At 41.3% G+C, this 15605-nt stretch overlaps 2 protein-coding genes across 3 annotated transcripts in view; one reads left to right on the forward strand and one right to left on the reverse strand.

Annotated features, from left to right (window-relative positions):
* The window catches only part of HERC3 (HECT and RLD domain containing E3 ubiquitin protein ligase 3), an 88032-nt gene that overhangs the window by 2247 nt on the left and 70180 nt on the right, over positions 1-15605 (reverse strand). For both annotated transcript variants that reach the window (XR_014794851.1, XM_084881762.1), the window contains 2 exons: positions 700-883; positions 408-510 (listed from right to left, as the gene is read on the reverse strand). Coding sequence is in view for 1 of the 2 variants with exons in the window: in XM_084881762.1 (XP_084737888.1) it covers positions 408-510; positions 700-883 (287 nt within the window). In the remaining variant the exon portion in view is untranslated. The remainder of the gene's footprint in view (positions 1-407; positions 511-699; positions 884-15605) is intronic.
* On the forward strand, positions 9286-10214 carry NAP1L5 (nucleosome assembly protein 1 like 5; the record flags this gene model as incomplete). Its single annotated transcript, XM_084865636.1, has 2 exons — positions 9286-9974; positions 10062-10214. The coding sequence occupies exons 1-2, from the start codon at positions 9675-9677 to the stop codon at positions 10212-10214; spliced, it is 453 nt and encodes a 150-aa protein (XP_084721762.1). The 5' UTR covers positions 9286-9674.

The raw sequence follows: 15605 nt of genomic DNA on the forward strand, positions 1-15605 counted from the left end.
AGTGAACACACTGAAGAACCACTGAGTTGTACGCTTTGCATGGGTGAATTGTATGGTACGTGAATTATACCACGATTGAAAAGCTAATATACATCACACCTCCCGAGTTACAAAGGCAATAGACACTTTGTAATATTTTCAAACGGCTAGACAGATTTGGCAAATTAATCCAAACGATTCGATTTCATCAACGTGATACTTAAAGGAATCACTAATATAAGAAAAGCAAATGTTTTCAGAGCAACAACTAGGAATTAATATATTGTGCCTGAGATATCAAGACAAAAGTATAAACATTTATTAACTGTTTGCCATATTTGAAAGAGAATCTTACTTGGGGAGTGTGTCCTACACCACACCCAAAACTAACACCTGACGAGTAACATACTGAGAACCCTGATACTTACAGAGAAACTTCTTCTTCTTTTCCAGTGGAAACTCATGAAAAGTTTCCCAAAATAGTTTCACAGTGGGATGTGTGGCTGAGTAATCTCCCTTGTAGATGGCAGTCTGCCCCAAAAGACAAGAAGGAAAAACTGTATCTTAGAGAAGAGAAGGTTGTGGTGGGCACTGTATGTACCACATGCATTTAGGAGTGAGAACCAACCTCTAAGACACAGGAGGCCTCCAAACCCTGCCCCTGGAAGGAGACCGAGCTCTGGGCACAGTCCCCCGGCCACTGGAGAGGAAAATGCTCACCTCCTCCAGCTCCTCCCAGTTGTAGTTGCTGTTCCCCACCATCATGGCTCTTAGTTCCGAAGGCTGGAAGAGCTCAAGCACTTTGCCACCACACACCTTGAGGAAGCCACTGGAAAACGCTGTGTACCACTCGTGAACGGAGAGCTGGAAGATGTAGTTCACGTAAGCATCCACAAACTCCTGCCTGCCAGAAAGCCACAGAAACAGCATGTGTCAGCCCCAAGTCTGTAGGACTTACCCAGTTCCCCTTTCACACGGAGGTGGGGAGTGATGAAAACGGAGTTCCTCTCGATTCTCACAGCAGCAGGCTCCTGAGGAAGGTGAGTGTCCAGCCCCAGGGTTCCGCCCGAGTGTCAGGTGACCTGGTGGTAGGACGTGTAGGTGGAGCCATACTACTAACTTCGTTTTGCCTGAGGCACTCACTCCAGTTTTCATCTTGTTTATGGTGAAAATTTATTTTAGAAAACTTGTTTATGCTTAAAATTTATTTTAGAAAAAAAAAAAAAAGACATTTTCTGCTAAAAGAAAAAAATCTAGGATGATGGTTCTCACTGCTTCCCCTCTTCAAAAACAAAGCTAAACTGTCTGATATTTGTATCCTCTTATATCTTAAAGGTAGTGTCATAACTCCCTTTTTTCCTTCACAGACATATATAAAATGCCCCCAGAAATTTCTCTTCTCACTTTTACTATACACAAGAAGCTCACAGATGAGATCGTAACTCCTTTCTATAAATCTCTTAATCACCTCTGCAAAGAACTTGTCATACAGTGACTCCATCTCACTAATAATAACCAGTCAAGCGAATAAACAACAGTGAATTCCCATTTCACCCACTGGACCGGCATAAGCTGAAAAGACAGAGAATATGGCTGTGATGGGTAAAGATGTGGGGAAACAGGAACCTCATACTCAGCTAGTGGGAAGAAGAGGTATGAAATAACAATGGGAAGCACATAGAAATAAACAAAAATCGTGAAAAGCCAAGTTTATTCAGAAGTTGCTATAGCAAAGGAGTCATTTATGTTTTGGCAGAGACTCAAAAGCAGGCCGAAGGTGGAAGAGCTTCAGAGTGGAAAAAGAGGAGGCTTCAGCTGCGCCCTGGCCGGAGGCTGCCGGCATGGAGAGGCTGTGCTGGGCTAACTAGAAGCGGGCATCCTATATGATCGGTCAGAGAAGCATGTGTTGCTTCTTCTTTGTTTTGGGGAAGAGGGGTGTTAAGGTATAATCAACATTTAACTTTAGCTTCAGATATACAACATGATGATTCCATAATCATTCTAGATAATATCCACTGCCATACATCGTTACAAATTGTCTCTCCCCTTGGGATAAGAAATGTGTAAGATCTACTCTCTTAGCAACGTTTTGCTTTTTTTCTGATTGGTCCTAAGTTGGAAGGAGCTGCCCAGTGCTGGCCATTTGGGGCTGACTGTTCCAGGAGTTACTGAGAGACGGCAAGCTGGCTGCTAATGCAGACCAGGGGCTGGCTTTCCCGAGCAGGCGGTGGCAGGTGAGAGTTCTTTCCTTCTCTCCCTAGTGAGAAGGTACACTGTGAAATGAGGCCTCTAAACACCTAGGGGGAAAAGTGGCCAATAGCCCAAATAAGTTAAAACATAAACATCCGACTACCCTTGGAAAATGGCGGAAGAATAGATAGGCGGATTCTGAGCCTTGTCCCGAAGCAGAAAGAGCGAGCAGCTGAAGGTCCTGTGCTGTGAGTGTTTATTAGCAAGCCTAGAGACAGCCGAACACCAGAAGAAACTGGGGGGCCGCTGATCAGGGTGCCCCTGACAGGGAGGCACCCATGGCAGCGGGGCTGGGTCCCCTCCAGGAGCTACCTACGGGCTGGGGCGGGGGAAATTTCGCCATCTTGAAGGGAATTTGGATCGTGTCAGAGGCCTGGATATCCACAGCCACAGCGACCACCAAGCAGCTGTGAGCCCCAGAATGCTGATCCCCAGCAGCACGAACAGTTGGACTCACAAGAGCGCCCCACCGCACAGCGAAAAGGTCGACTTCACAGGGAGAGGGTGAGTGCTCCCAGCGAAGACAGAAGCCCGCGAGCAGAAACAGGAGGACAGGTGCGGCGTTTACAAGTAGAAGGCTTTAAAGCTCTGGAAGTCAACCCAGAAACAGTGCCACCCAGAGGCTAAATCACAAACTGACCCTAGTGTAATGAAAAAAATCAAAGCAAGACCTGCTTAAAAATCAGGACCGGCCTACAACACTGAGGAGCAGTGAAATGCAGGGAACTGCAATACTGCCCGGACTGGGAAACAGGCGAGCCAAACAGAACGATAGAGGAAGTGAATGACCTTCATTACTGCAAATTTTATTTAATTTTTTATTTTTATTTTTTAATTGTTTAATTTTTGTTGTCTAATTTTTTCTTTTTTTCATTATTTGTAACGTTTACTCAAGAAACTATTTTTTTCCTTTTTTCCTCACTTGATTTTACCTTTTTAATTATTACATTTTATATGTAATCAACATTATTACTACTACTATTTTACCTTTTTTATCTTATTTTCTTTTGTTTATTTATTTATTTTTTTAAGTGTCATATTATTTGCTTTTTTTTTTTTTTAACTTCAGGATTACTGTTCTACAGTCTATATTTATCTTTCCTTCTCCAACGCTTTATTCTATCTCAACCCTACCTTTATGCCATCACTCTCTTCCTAACCTTTTCCCTTTGGTGTCTTGTTTATCTTAACCCTTTCCTGCTCCAGATTTTCCCTATTCTTTCTGTTTACCCCCTCCTAAAATTTCACCCTACTTGTGTATATCTAAATTCCAACCCACTGCTCCAAGCCCATTCACACCTCCCTTGTCACTGTACTAAAACACAAACAAACAAAAAAACAGTCTCCCCCCCCCCTCTCTCTCTCTCTCTCTCTCTCTCTCTCTCTTTCTCTCTCTCTCTCTCTCTCTATTCCTTTGTAGTTGAATGTTGAAGTTTTATGCTTTTTTGTTAGATTGGTTTGCTTATTCTTTTTGTTTGATTGTATGTTTCTGTTAGCTGGGTTCTAGTCACCTTTATTGGAGGTTATTAATATCGCAAGCACATTTCTGTTCAGTGCCTTGTGTGTTGTACCTGGTTGTGTTGTATTTTGTATCTTTAAATCAAAGCAGAAGAGAGAGAACTACATAACCAGACATCCTGAAAAGAGAGATCATGGGGAGACAAAGAAACAGCTCGCATATGAAAGAAAAGCAGGCATCACCAGAAAAGGAAGTAAATGAGTTAGAGGCAAGCAACCTACCAGAGCAAGAATTCAGAGTAATGATCATAAGATGGCTAAAAAGAATGGAAGACAAATTTGACAATAAAAGTAAGAACAAAGAGGAAATGAAGAAGAACCAAGAAGAAATGAAAAATGACATCACTACTGTAAAGAACTTAATAGAAAGCATCAAGAGTAGACTAGAAGAAGCAGAGGACCGCATTAGTGAGCTAGAAGATGGAAAAAAAAATACCCAATTAGAGCAGCTTCTGGGGGGAAAAAATTAAAAAGCAGGAGGAGAGCCTAAGGGAACTTTGGAACAATACAAAACAAAACAATATTAGAATAATAGGGATTCCAGAAGGAAAGGAAACTGAGGAAAACATGGAAAACGTATTTCAAGAAATAATGACAGAAAACTTTCCTGAGATAGAGAAGAAAAAACCCACACAAATCCAAGATGCTCGCAGTCCCGAGCAAAATGAATCCCAAAAGAGCGACGCCAAGGCACATCATAATTAAATTGGCAAACACCAACGACAAAGTAAGAATCTTAAAAGCAGCCAGAGAGAGAGAAAGTTACATATAAAGGAATCCCCATCAGACTAGCAACTAATTTCTCAACAAAAACTCATCAGGTCAAGAGAATGGAATGAAATATACAAAGTCATGCAAAGGAAGGGTCTGAATCCAAGAATACTGTACCCAGTAAGGCTATCAATCAAAATTAAAGGTGAAATCAGGAGCTTCACAGACAAAAAAAAAGATTAAAGGAATTTATCTCCACCAAACCAACAATGCAAGAAATGTTAAAGGGTCTACTGTAAAAATAAAGAAATATGAAGCAAAGAAGGAACACAGGGGTATAGAATAAAAATGGCGTCAAATGAGTACCTATCAATAATGTTAAATGTAAATGCATTAAATACTCCAATCAAAAGACATAGGGTAACAGATTTGATAAGAAAACAAGACCCATATATCTGCTGTCTACAAGAAACCCACTTGTAGACACACACAGACTGAGGGTGAAGGGGTGGGAAAAGGTTTTCCAGGCGAATGGAAATGAAAAAAGAGCTGGGGTAGCAATACTTATATCTGACAAATTATATCTCAGAGTGAAGAACATAACAAGAGATAATGAAGGTCACCTCATAATATTAAAGGGAGCAATCCAACAAGAAGAAATAACCCTGGTAAATATATATATGCACCCAATATGGGAGCACCCTAATACATAAAAAATAAATAAATAAATAAATAAAACCTGCTGGAGGACATTAAGGGAGAGATTAATAGCAATACAATCATAGTAGGAGATTTTAATACCCCACTATCACCTTTGGACAAATCATCTAAACAAAAAATCAGCAAAGAAATATCAATCCTAAATGACTCACTAGACCAGAAGGAATTAATCGACATCTTCAGAGCATTCCACCCCAAAGCCACAGAATATACATTCTTCTCAAGTGCACATGGGTCATTTTCAAAGATAGACTACATGTTGGGACATAGGCAAAGTCTCTTCAAATTCAAGAAGATAGTAATCATATCAAGCATCTTCTCAGATCATAGTGGCATAAAACTGGAAATTAACTACAATAAAAATAATCCAAAGAAATAAAACACATGGAGACTAAACAGCATGCTATTAAACAAGGACTGGGTATCAGAGAAATCAAGGAAGAAATTAAAAACATCCTGGAAACAAATGACAATGAAAACACAACAATCCAAAATCTATGGGACACAGCAAAAGCAGTTTTGAGAGGGAAGTTCATATCCCTACAAGCTTATTGCAAAAAAACAAAACAAAAAAAAAAAAAAACAAAACAAGAAAAGATGGTAACAAATTATCTAACTCTACAATTCAAAGATTTAGAAAAAGAGCAACAAGGAAAGCCCAGTATAAGCAGAAGGAAGGAAATAATAAAAATCAGAGCGGAGATAAACAACATAGAGACCAAAGAAACAATACATAAGATCAACAAAACCAAGAGCTAGTTCTTTGAAAGGATAAACAAGATTGATGAACCTCTAGCCAGGCTAACCAAGAAACAAAGAGAGAGGACTCAAATAAACAAAATCATAAATGAAAGAGGTGAAATAACAACAGACCCTGCCAAAATACAAAGGATTGTTACAAAATACTACGAACAACTCTATTCCAACAAACTGAACAACCTGGAGGAAATGGACATATTCCTAGAAAAATACAACCTTCCAAAACTCAATCAGGAAGAATCTAAAAATCTCAATAGACCAGTGACTTGGGAAGAAATTGAAACAGTCATCAAAAAGCTTCCAGCAAACAAAAGCCCAGGACCAGATGGCTTCACAAGAGAGTTTTACCAAACATTCAAGGAAGAATTAAAACCTATCCTCCTCAGGCTATTCCAAAAAATTCAAGAGGAATGAACACTTCCAAACTCCTTCTATGAAGCCAGCATCACCCTAATACCAAAACCAGATAAAGACAACTCAACAAAAGAGAATTACAGGCCAATATCCTTCATGAAAATAGATGCCAAAATCCTCAACAAAATTCTAGCAAATCGGCTCCAGCAGAACATCAGAAAGATCATACACCATGACCAAGTAGGATTTATTCCAGGAATGCAAGGATGGTATAATATCCGCAAATCAATAAACGTGATACATCACATAAACAAATTGAAAGATAAAAATCATAGTCATATCAATTGATGCAGAAAAAGCATTTGATAAAATCCAACACCCTTTCCTGATAAAAACTCTCAACAAGGTGGGAGTACAAGTATCATACCTCAACATAATAAAAGCTATATATGATAAGCCCACAGCCAACATCATACTCAATGGGCAAAAACTAAAACCATTCCCTCTAAGAACAGGAACAAGACAGGGATGTCCACTCTCACCACTCCTGTTTGACATAGTACTGGAAGTGCTAGCCATTGCAATTAGACAAGAAGAGGAAATAAAAGGCATCCAAATTGGAAAAGAAGAAGTAAAGTTATCTTTATTTGCAGATGACATGATATTGTACATAAAAAAAACAAAAGACTCCATCCAAAAGCTAATTGACTTAATAAATAAATTTGGCAATGTAGCAGAAGACAAAATTAATGCCAAGAAATCTATGGCATTTCTATACACCAATAGTGAACTTACAGAAACAGAGACTGAAAAATCAATCCCATTTACCATCGCACCAAAAAAATTAAGATACCTAGGAATAAACTTAACTAAGGAAGTAAAGGATCTATATGCAGAAAACTACACGACACTGAAAAAAGAGATAGAGGAAGATGTAAACAGATGGAAGAACATACCATGTTCATGGATTGGTAGAATCAACATCATCAAAATGTCCATACTTCCCAAAGCAATCTATATGTTCAATGCACTCCCCATTAAAATACCAATGGCATATTTCACTGACCTAGAAAGAACTCTCCAAAAGTTCATTTGGAACAATAAAAGACCCCGAATAGCCAGAGCAATCCTGAGAAAGAAGAGTAAAGTAGGAGGGATCTCAATACCAGACTTCAAGCTGTATTACAAAACCACTGTTCTCAAAACAGCCTGATACTGGCACAAGAACAGACATATATCAATGGAATAGAATCGAGAACCCAGATATCAACCCAAATCACTATGCTCAATTAATATTTGACAAAGGAGGCACGAATATACAATGGAGTCAAGACAGTCTCTTCAATAAATGGTGTTGGGAAAATTGGACAGATACATGCAAAAGAATGAAACTGATCACCAACTTACACCATTCACCAAAATAAACTCAAAATGGATACAGGACTTAAACATCAGACGGGAAACCATAAAAATACTAGAAGCATCCACAGGCAGCAAAATCTCAGACGTATGCCAAAAGAACTTCTTCACTGATACTACCCCTAGGAAATAGAAGCTAAAGAGAAAATAAAAAAATGGGACTACATAAAAATAAAAAGCTTTTTTACAGCAAAAGAAACCATCAACAAAATAACAAGAAAGCCCACTGTATGGGAGAACATATTTGCAAATGTTACCACTGATAAAGGTTTAATCTCCAACATCTACAGACAGCTTATACAACTTAATAAAAGGAAGATAAATGACCCCATTAAAAAATGGGCAATGGACCTAAATAGAATATTTTCAAAAGAAGACAGAAGGAAGGCCAAGAGGCACATGAAAACATGCTCAAAGTCACTAATTATCCAAGAGATGCAAATCAAAACAACAATGCGGTACCATCTCACACCTGTCAGAATGGCTAACATCAACAAATCAACAGACAAGTGTTGGCGAGGTTGCAGAGAAAAAGGAACCCTCGTGCACTGCTGGTGGGAATGTAGACTGGTGCAGCCACTGTGGAGAACAGTATGGAGTTTCCTCAAAAAACTGAAAATGGAACTCCCATTTGACCCAGTAATCCCACTCGCAGGAATATATCCCAAGAATCTAGAAACAACAATCTGAAAGGATATATGCACCCGTATGTTCATAGAAGCACAATCTACAATAGCTAGGATTTGGAAACAGCCTAGGTGCCCATCAGCAGATGATTGAATAAAAAAAACAATGGTACATCTACACAATGGAATACTATGCTGCCATAAAAAAGGAATTCTCATCATTTGCAGCAACCTGGATGGAATTGGAGAACATCATGCTGAGTGAAATAAGCCAGTCAATGAAAGAGAAACAACACATGACCTCACTCATTTATGGATAATAAAGATCATTATAAATTGATGAACCAAAAGATATAGAGACAGTAAAGCAACAAGCAGACTGTCAAATTACAGTGGGGAGGGGAGGGAGGTCTGGGGGAGATAAGAGATCAACCAAAGGACTTGTATACATGCATATAAGTACAACCAATGGACACAAAACTCTGGGGAGAGAGAGTATGTATGGGGGGGGAGGGGGGCAATGGTAAGATATGTACACAGATAATAATTTAATAAAAAAAAATAATGGAAGAAAACAAAACCAAAAACATAAACATCCTTTGACCCAGGCGGGTGACACAAAAAGATGCATGCACCAGAAGACGAGTACTGTGATGTGGTTTGTTTTTTAAATTCAATTTACTGGGGTGACACTGGTCAATATGATCATATAGGTTTCAGGTATGGGTTTCCATGTTACAAGATTTGTATGTCTCGCTGTGTGCTCAACAAAGTCAAATCTTGTCACAATTTATTAGAACCCCCTTCTCCCCCCACCCCACCCCCTTTCTCTGGCAGCAGTGTGGTTTTTTTGGTCTTTTGTTTTAAAATATATTTTTATTCATTTTGGAGAGGGAGAGAGGGTGAGAAACAACAATAATAATCACTGATCTGCTGCCTCCTGCAAGCCGCCAACTAGGGATGAAGCCTGCAACCCCAATCAAAGCCGACTCCATGAGTAAGCCAAGAGAAGCTAAAAGGCAGACCCACACCAACCACAGGGAGATCAGGCAAGCCCAAGATAACATATTGACAGACTGATGGATTTGAGTGGGACTGAGATGCAAACTGCGGGGACAGGGTAACCAGGTAACGGGATCTGACGTCAGTTTTAACACCAGGGAGAAGACAGAATAGCGTTGGCAACAGGAAAAAGCTGTCGCAGAACGTTGGGGGAAGAGGGACGACCATCAGCTGACGCCAGGGAGCCAGTCCAGGGCCCCGCGCTGTGCGGACGGCGGGGCTGCGGCTGGAGGACCCGGCGGCGCGGCAAGGGGGGCGGCTGCGTGCCGCGGAGTCATGGCCAAGTGCGGTGCAGAGGGGCCGGAGACCCCTGCACAGAATGCGCCAAAGCCTACACATGCTTCTCTGGAGAGCCTGCCTAACGCGGTGAAATGCAGAGTCCTGGCCCTCAAAAAACTGCAGAAGCGCTGCGATAAGATAAAGGCCAGATTTGATAAGGAATCCCAGGCCCTGGAACAAAAGTATAAGGAAATCTACAAGCCTGTGCTTGCCGAGATCCGAGAGCTTTGTGGTGAGCTGCAGGGCTATGCATGGACCGTGGAGGGAGAGGCGGCGAGGGAGGAGGAGGAGGTGGTGGCGGCGTCCGAGGAGGAGGAGATGGTGGTGGCGTCGGAGGAGGAGGAGGAGGAGGAGGAGGAGGAGGAGGAGGAGGAGGAGGAGGAGGAAGAGGAGGAGGAGGAGGAGGAGGAGGAGGAGGAGGAGGAGGAGGAGGAGGAGGAGGAAGAGGAGGAGCCACCTATAGAGGCCAAAAATGAGGCTCCCAACTCCACGGTGCCCCATGACGCCCAGGAACAGGCAGAGGAGAATGACAGCTAAAGAAATCCTGATTTTTTTCCTTTGGAATATTGGTGAACTTGGAAAGGCTCAGGTTTTGGGACCAAAATACAATATGAATCAATTCTGACATTCCGAAAACTCTATTAAATTAAAACAATCTGATCCTGTCCAGCCCGCTTCAAATTTGATTTTCATTTTGAACCCAATAAATGACTCAAAGGGCATTGGAGAAAACGAGTTCAATTAAAAATTATTCTTCTCATGATCTCTTTTGTGAGGGCGGGAACTAAAGGCTTATGGAGGGTGTCAAGTGGATGTGAAGAACTACTGGGAAACCCCCAGTCATCACACCCTTCATCACACTCCACATGGGACTCCCGGCCAAGAGGGAACTGTCCTCAGGGCTCAATTCTCCCATCTCCTTAGTCCTGAAATCCTCCACTGCAGAAAAAAGCAGAGTCCAAGGAAAACACTCATCCACAAGACTTTGTTTTTGTAACCCAGACCTCAGCTTTCCAGGTCAGAAAGGAGGGATGGCATCCAGGAAGCCTGTGGTGGAGACCAGTGATGGCACTGCCAATGAGGCCTGGGAACAGCCACTTCACATTTGAAAGAGGTTCGGAATGTTTGGATTTAGGGAAATAAATCGTTCTGAGAAGGCGAGTGTATAACCTGTATGTAATACTGCCAACATGTGTTCACTACTTGCATTCTCATGTTTATGTGTTCCTTGATTAAGGAACACATAAACATGATAATGTCTATTTATAAATAGATAATGTCTATTTACAACGGTATAAAAAATGTTTTAAGTACTAAATCCTCTACCTAGTATTTCAGAAATATTTACTTGAAGAAATGCAGAATGTAGCAAATTCTGTAAAGCACGTGCATATAGTGTTACATAGTTTGATCCTTGTGAAATCTTTTTGTCATGTAGCTTTTATTTATTTATTTTAATATTTTTATTGATTTCAGGGAGGGAGAGGGAGAGATAGAAACATCAATGATAAGAGAGAATCATTGATTGGTTGCCTCCTGCATGTCCCCTACCGGGGATTGAACGCAGGCATGTGCCCTTTATCAGAATCGAAGCTGGGGCCCTTCAATCCGCAGGCCAATGCTCCATTCACTGAGCCAAACCAGCTAGGGCTGTCATGTAGCTTTTAAAATGTAGCTTTTAGAACTCTTCAATGAAGCTGATGTTTGGGAAAACATACATACTTAAAGTACCAATCTAAATGTGTGTCCCCACCCTCAGCTCAAAAGTAGAAAAGTTCGTTTGCTTATATTAGCTGTGCCTTCATTATTTTGTATGTAAATCTGACATATGAAATATAAAATGGTGCAAAATCAAAGTTTACTGCTTGAGGATAGAGTGCATTCAGAAGGACACATTCAATGTAAAGACTCTTAGCTTCTTTTGTGGCTTTGAATTGTGTGTATTTGAATTTAAGCATAAAGTTGTTTACCACTGTGATGTTAATAAAACAGTATTTTCAAACAAGAAAAGGATTTGGTACTCTGAATGCCTGCCATCAAATCCCAGCTCTGAGTCCTTTTAGCAATGAACCTTGGGCAACTCATTTAATCTGTGTTCATTTTCTTCTCATCTATAAAAGGGGATATCAATACTCCCCCTCTCATGGTTATTATGGACAACAATGAGTTAATACATACAACCCCCACAGACCAGTGTCTGAAAGTACCCAAGATATATCAATTATTATTATATAAAAGACAGAGACGTGATTATAAATTCAATCCTCATTCTCTCTCTAGTTACAGAAGGAGAGGAAATGAACACCATTACATTCTTGTTTATGATTCCTTATTGTTAGAAAACAAGGTTAGTCTTTAATACAGAAACACAAGAAATCCAATACAAGTTTGGTTTACAATATAAAATCAGGTTTTGATTGCTTCCCAAAAAGGATAAAAGACTGTGACATCTATCTATATATGTAAAACCCTAATATGCAAATAGACCAAACCGTGGAACAACCGAACAACGGGTCACTATGACCGATTGTTCACTGACCACCAAGGGGCAAGTGTGATACATGGCGGGAATTGGCAGCAGCGGGATGGTAGAGCAAGGGGAGTGGGGGCACCAGATCAAGGCCAGATACTAGTCACTGCCATCGGGGAGAGCCTCTGAAAATTCTTTGCTCTCACGTGCCCGTCCCGCCCGACACTCACACCTGATGCCGATGCCGATGCCAGCCCCACTTGCACCCGCTGCCAGCGCCGGAGCTGCCACTAGCACCTGCTGCCATCAGCGGGTGCGAGTGGGGGCTGGCAGGCCCTGATTGCCCCTCAGGGCTTCTCCATCTCCCCCTCCCCCTGAGGGGCTATCAGGGCTGGCAGCCGCCTCTCGCACCCACTTGCCAGCAATGGCCCCACTCACACCTGCAGCCGGCACCAGAGCTGCTGTTTGTGCCCACTGGGTGCCATCTGTGGGTGTGAGCAGCAGCTGCTGGCCCCAATCATCCCTGAGGCCTTCACCCCCCCCCTGCTCCTAAGGGGCAATTGGGACAGCAGTCACCGCTCACACACACTGACAGTGCCAGCTCTGCTTGCACCCGGTGCTGGGGCCACTCCAAATCGCTCTGAACTGTTAGCGGGTACGAGCAGCTGCAGCAGGAGCAGAGCTGCAGGCAGACAGGGGACCAGGGGCCACGGTGGGAGGGGCCGAGTGGGGGCACAGAGGATGGGCGAGGCCCGCCTCTTTGCCCACTGCAGATTCATAGCCCACAGTTCCTTTCAAGGTGCACAAATTTGTGCACTGGGCACCTAGTGAATATATAAAAAAAGGTATTTCAACATTCTGAATGAAGTAAAACTAATTTAAAGCCTTACAAAAATTTTTATAACTCAAGATGCACTTTCTGCCATATCCCATAAAGGATAAAATTACACAGAAGCAAAATTTGACTGCTTTACCTTAGAGAAGGGAAGGCAGCTCTGACCTGATACTAATGGCAATAGTTGAGTAAAACCTTAAGGCAATATTAATCTCCTTTAGGGCCGGTCCAAGCGAGTAGGGGTGGGGGGAGGGGGGTATTGTGTGTGTGTGTGTGTGTGTGTGTGTGTGTAAGTCTGATCAGTTACCAGATAAATATACAAAAATCAATAACTATTTCTAGGCACTAATCTCAAAATATATAGAAAAGGCTTTCTTTCACAATAGAATAAGAAATCAAATGTTTATAAAAACCTCTAATAAAAATATGTATAACCTATATGAAAAGAAAAAAAAAACAGAATGGGCCTTTTTGTTATTGTTATTCCTCACCTGAGGATATTTTTTCCATTGCTTTTTAGAAGTGTGGAAAAGAGGGGGAAGAGATACAGGGAGAGACGCATTGATTAGTTGCCTCCTGCATGCGCCCTGACCTGGGCTGGGGATCGAGCCCACAGCCTAGGTACATGCCTTGACCAGAATCGAACACATGACACTTCAGTCCTCTAACCACTGAGCAACACCAGCTAGGATCAGAATATGCCTCAGGATGGTAAGATTAAATATCACAGAAGTGTCCATTCTTCCCAAATTAACTTTTAATTTATCACACTTCAAATGAAAACCCAAACTAGATTTGCAAATTAATATAATTACCTGAATGTTCACCTGTAAGAACAGCTAAGAAAACTAGCAATATGGATACAATTCAGGTTTTGCCTTAGAATATAAATTCAAACAAATTTTTAACTGAGTAAAGTACATTAGGTATTTTATCAGTTTCTAGACAGGGAAAGAAAGACTTCACGACACAAAAATTAATAAATTATAAAAGACTTGAAAACAACACATTTTCAAAAGCAAACAACAAACCGGAAATAAAATCTGCAATAAATATGGCTGGCAAAGAGTTTAATAGTCTTAATATAATAGAGTTCATATGAATCAAATGAAAATCATTTTGTCTCAATCGCGAATGCATAAAGAACATAGCGGACTACTTTAGAAAGGGGAAATACTGCAACCCGGTTTGGGGCAGAAAAACGTGTCCTAAAAGGGCAGCACTAAGTGAAGAAGGGCTCCAGGGAGGTCGAGCACTCGGACTCCCAGCTGCGTGCTCTGGGAGCAATCTTTCTTCCACTTACAGGGCTTCAGCTGTAGGGTTTTCTCACTACCAAACATGAATACTGTTGGCCACTTTCCCCAGGACACAGGCATGTTTATAATCCCCTTTACACAGGCAGAAATTTCCACCACTTCCTAACTGGGTTGCTCTTTACCCTCTGTTTCCTGCAGTGCCTATTGGATAGTTCCTCAGAAAGCCATAAAACGTGCATGATAGCATCTAGCAGGATACCCTCCTAAGGCAGGTCAAACACTACCATACGTCAACCCTTTTTAATCTGTTATAGGCTGAAATTAGTAAACGACACGCAAAATAACCGGCAGAAAGGCAGTGTGCATCACACATTTAACTCGGGCTCTAAGAGAATTCTGCAGAGAATGGTAGTATGCCGATGCTCACGGCCTAATGGGGCACAGCAGCTCTCCCTGCCTGAGAGTTTACATTCAATGTGTACACAGATGCATTTACTCATTCACACACGTGGACACTTTTTTCTTATTAAGGTAGAAATTCACAAAAGGTAATTAACTGTTTTGTTTTGTGTGTGTGTGTGTGTGTGTGGTTTTTTTTTAGTAGGCCTATAGTGTTATGAACTTCTCTCTCAGAACTGCTTTTGCTGTGTCCCATAGATTTTGGGTTGTTGTGTATTCATTTTCATTTGTTTCCAGGAAGTTTTTTATTTTTTTAAAAATATATTTTATTGATTTTTTTACAGAGAGGAAGGGAGAGAGATAGAGAGCTAGAAACATCGACTCTGTATGTTTCTCTCTCATAGCTGACTCTGTCCTCCGGGTACCTGCACTCTGGTCCTCACTACCCCTTACCTGAGCTACCTCAACAGCCTCTTCATGGGTTTCCATATATGTGATCTATTTCAATATGATATTTTCCTAAAGCTGACCGACCATGTCCCAGTCCAAATTCCTAATCTATCGCAGCACCCACTCTCCATCCACACAATAAGATCCCATCCCCTACGTAAGTTCTCATCATTCTCTACCATGTGTCAAACTTGAGTCCTGACTCACATTATTCCCTATGCCTAAAATATTTCCCCCCACTCACATTCTTCAACGTTCAATGTAAATGTTGTAGCCTCTCCCCCTGCTTCGGTGGCAAGTGGCCTATTACCCGATCACATGCACAGTAATCTACTGCAATCCTTCACTAACATTGACCCTTCTTGACTGATCTTGAACTTCTCAAAGATAAAAGTTACTTATTTCCTATACCCACCAACATACCTGGCACACAGTAGAGTTTGTAAACTAAAGTAATATGCAGACTGCCAGTGACCTCACTCATAATCTAATACAAACAAAATTGAGAATTTTCTCCT

The sequence above is a fragment of the Pipistrellus hanaki genome (assembly GCF_964339955.1).
Source record: "Pipistrellus hanaki genome assembly, chromosome: 1".
NCBI classification, from domain to species: Eukaryota; Metazoa; Chordata; class Mammalia; order Chiroptera; family Vespertilionidae; genus Pipistrellus; species Pipistrellus hanaki.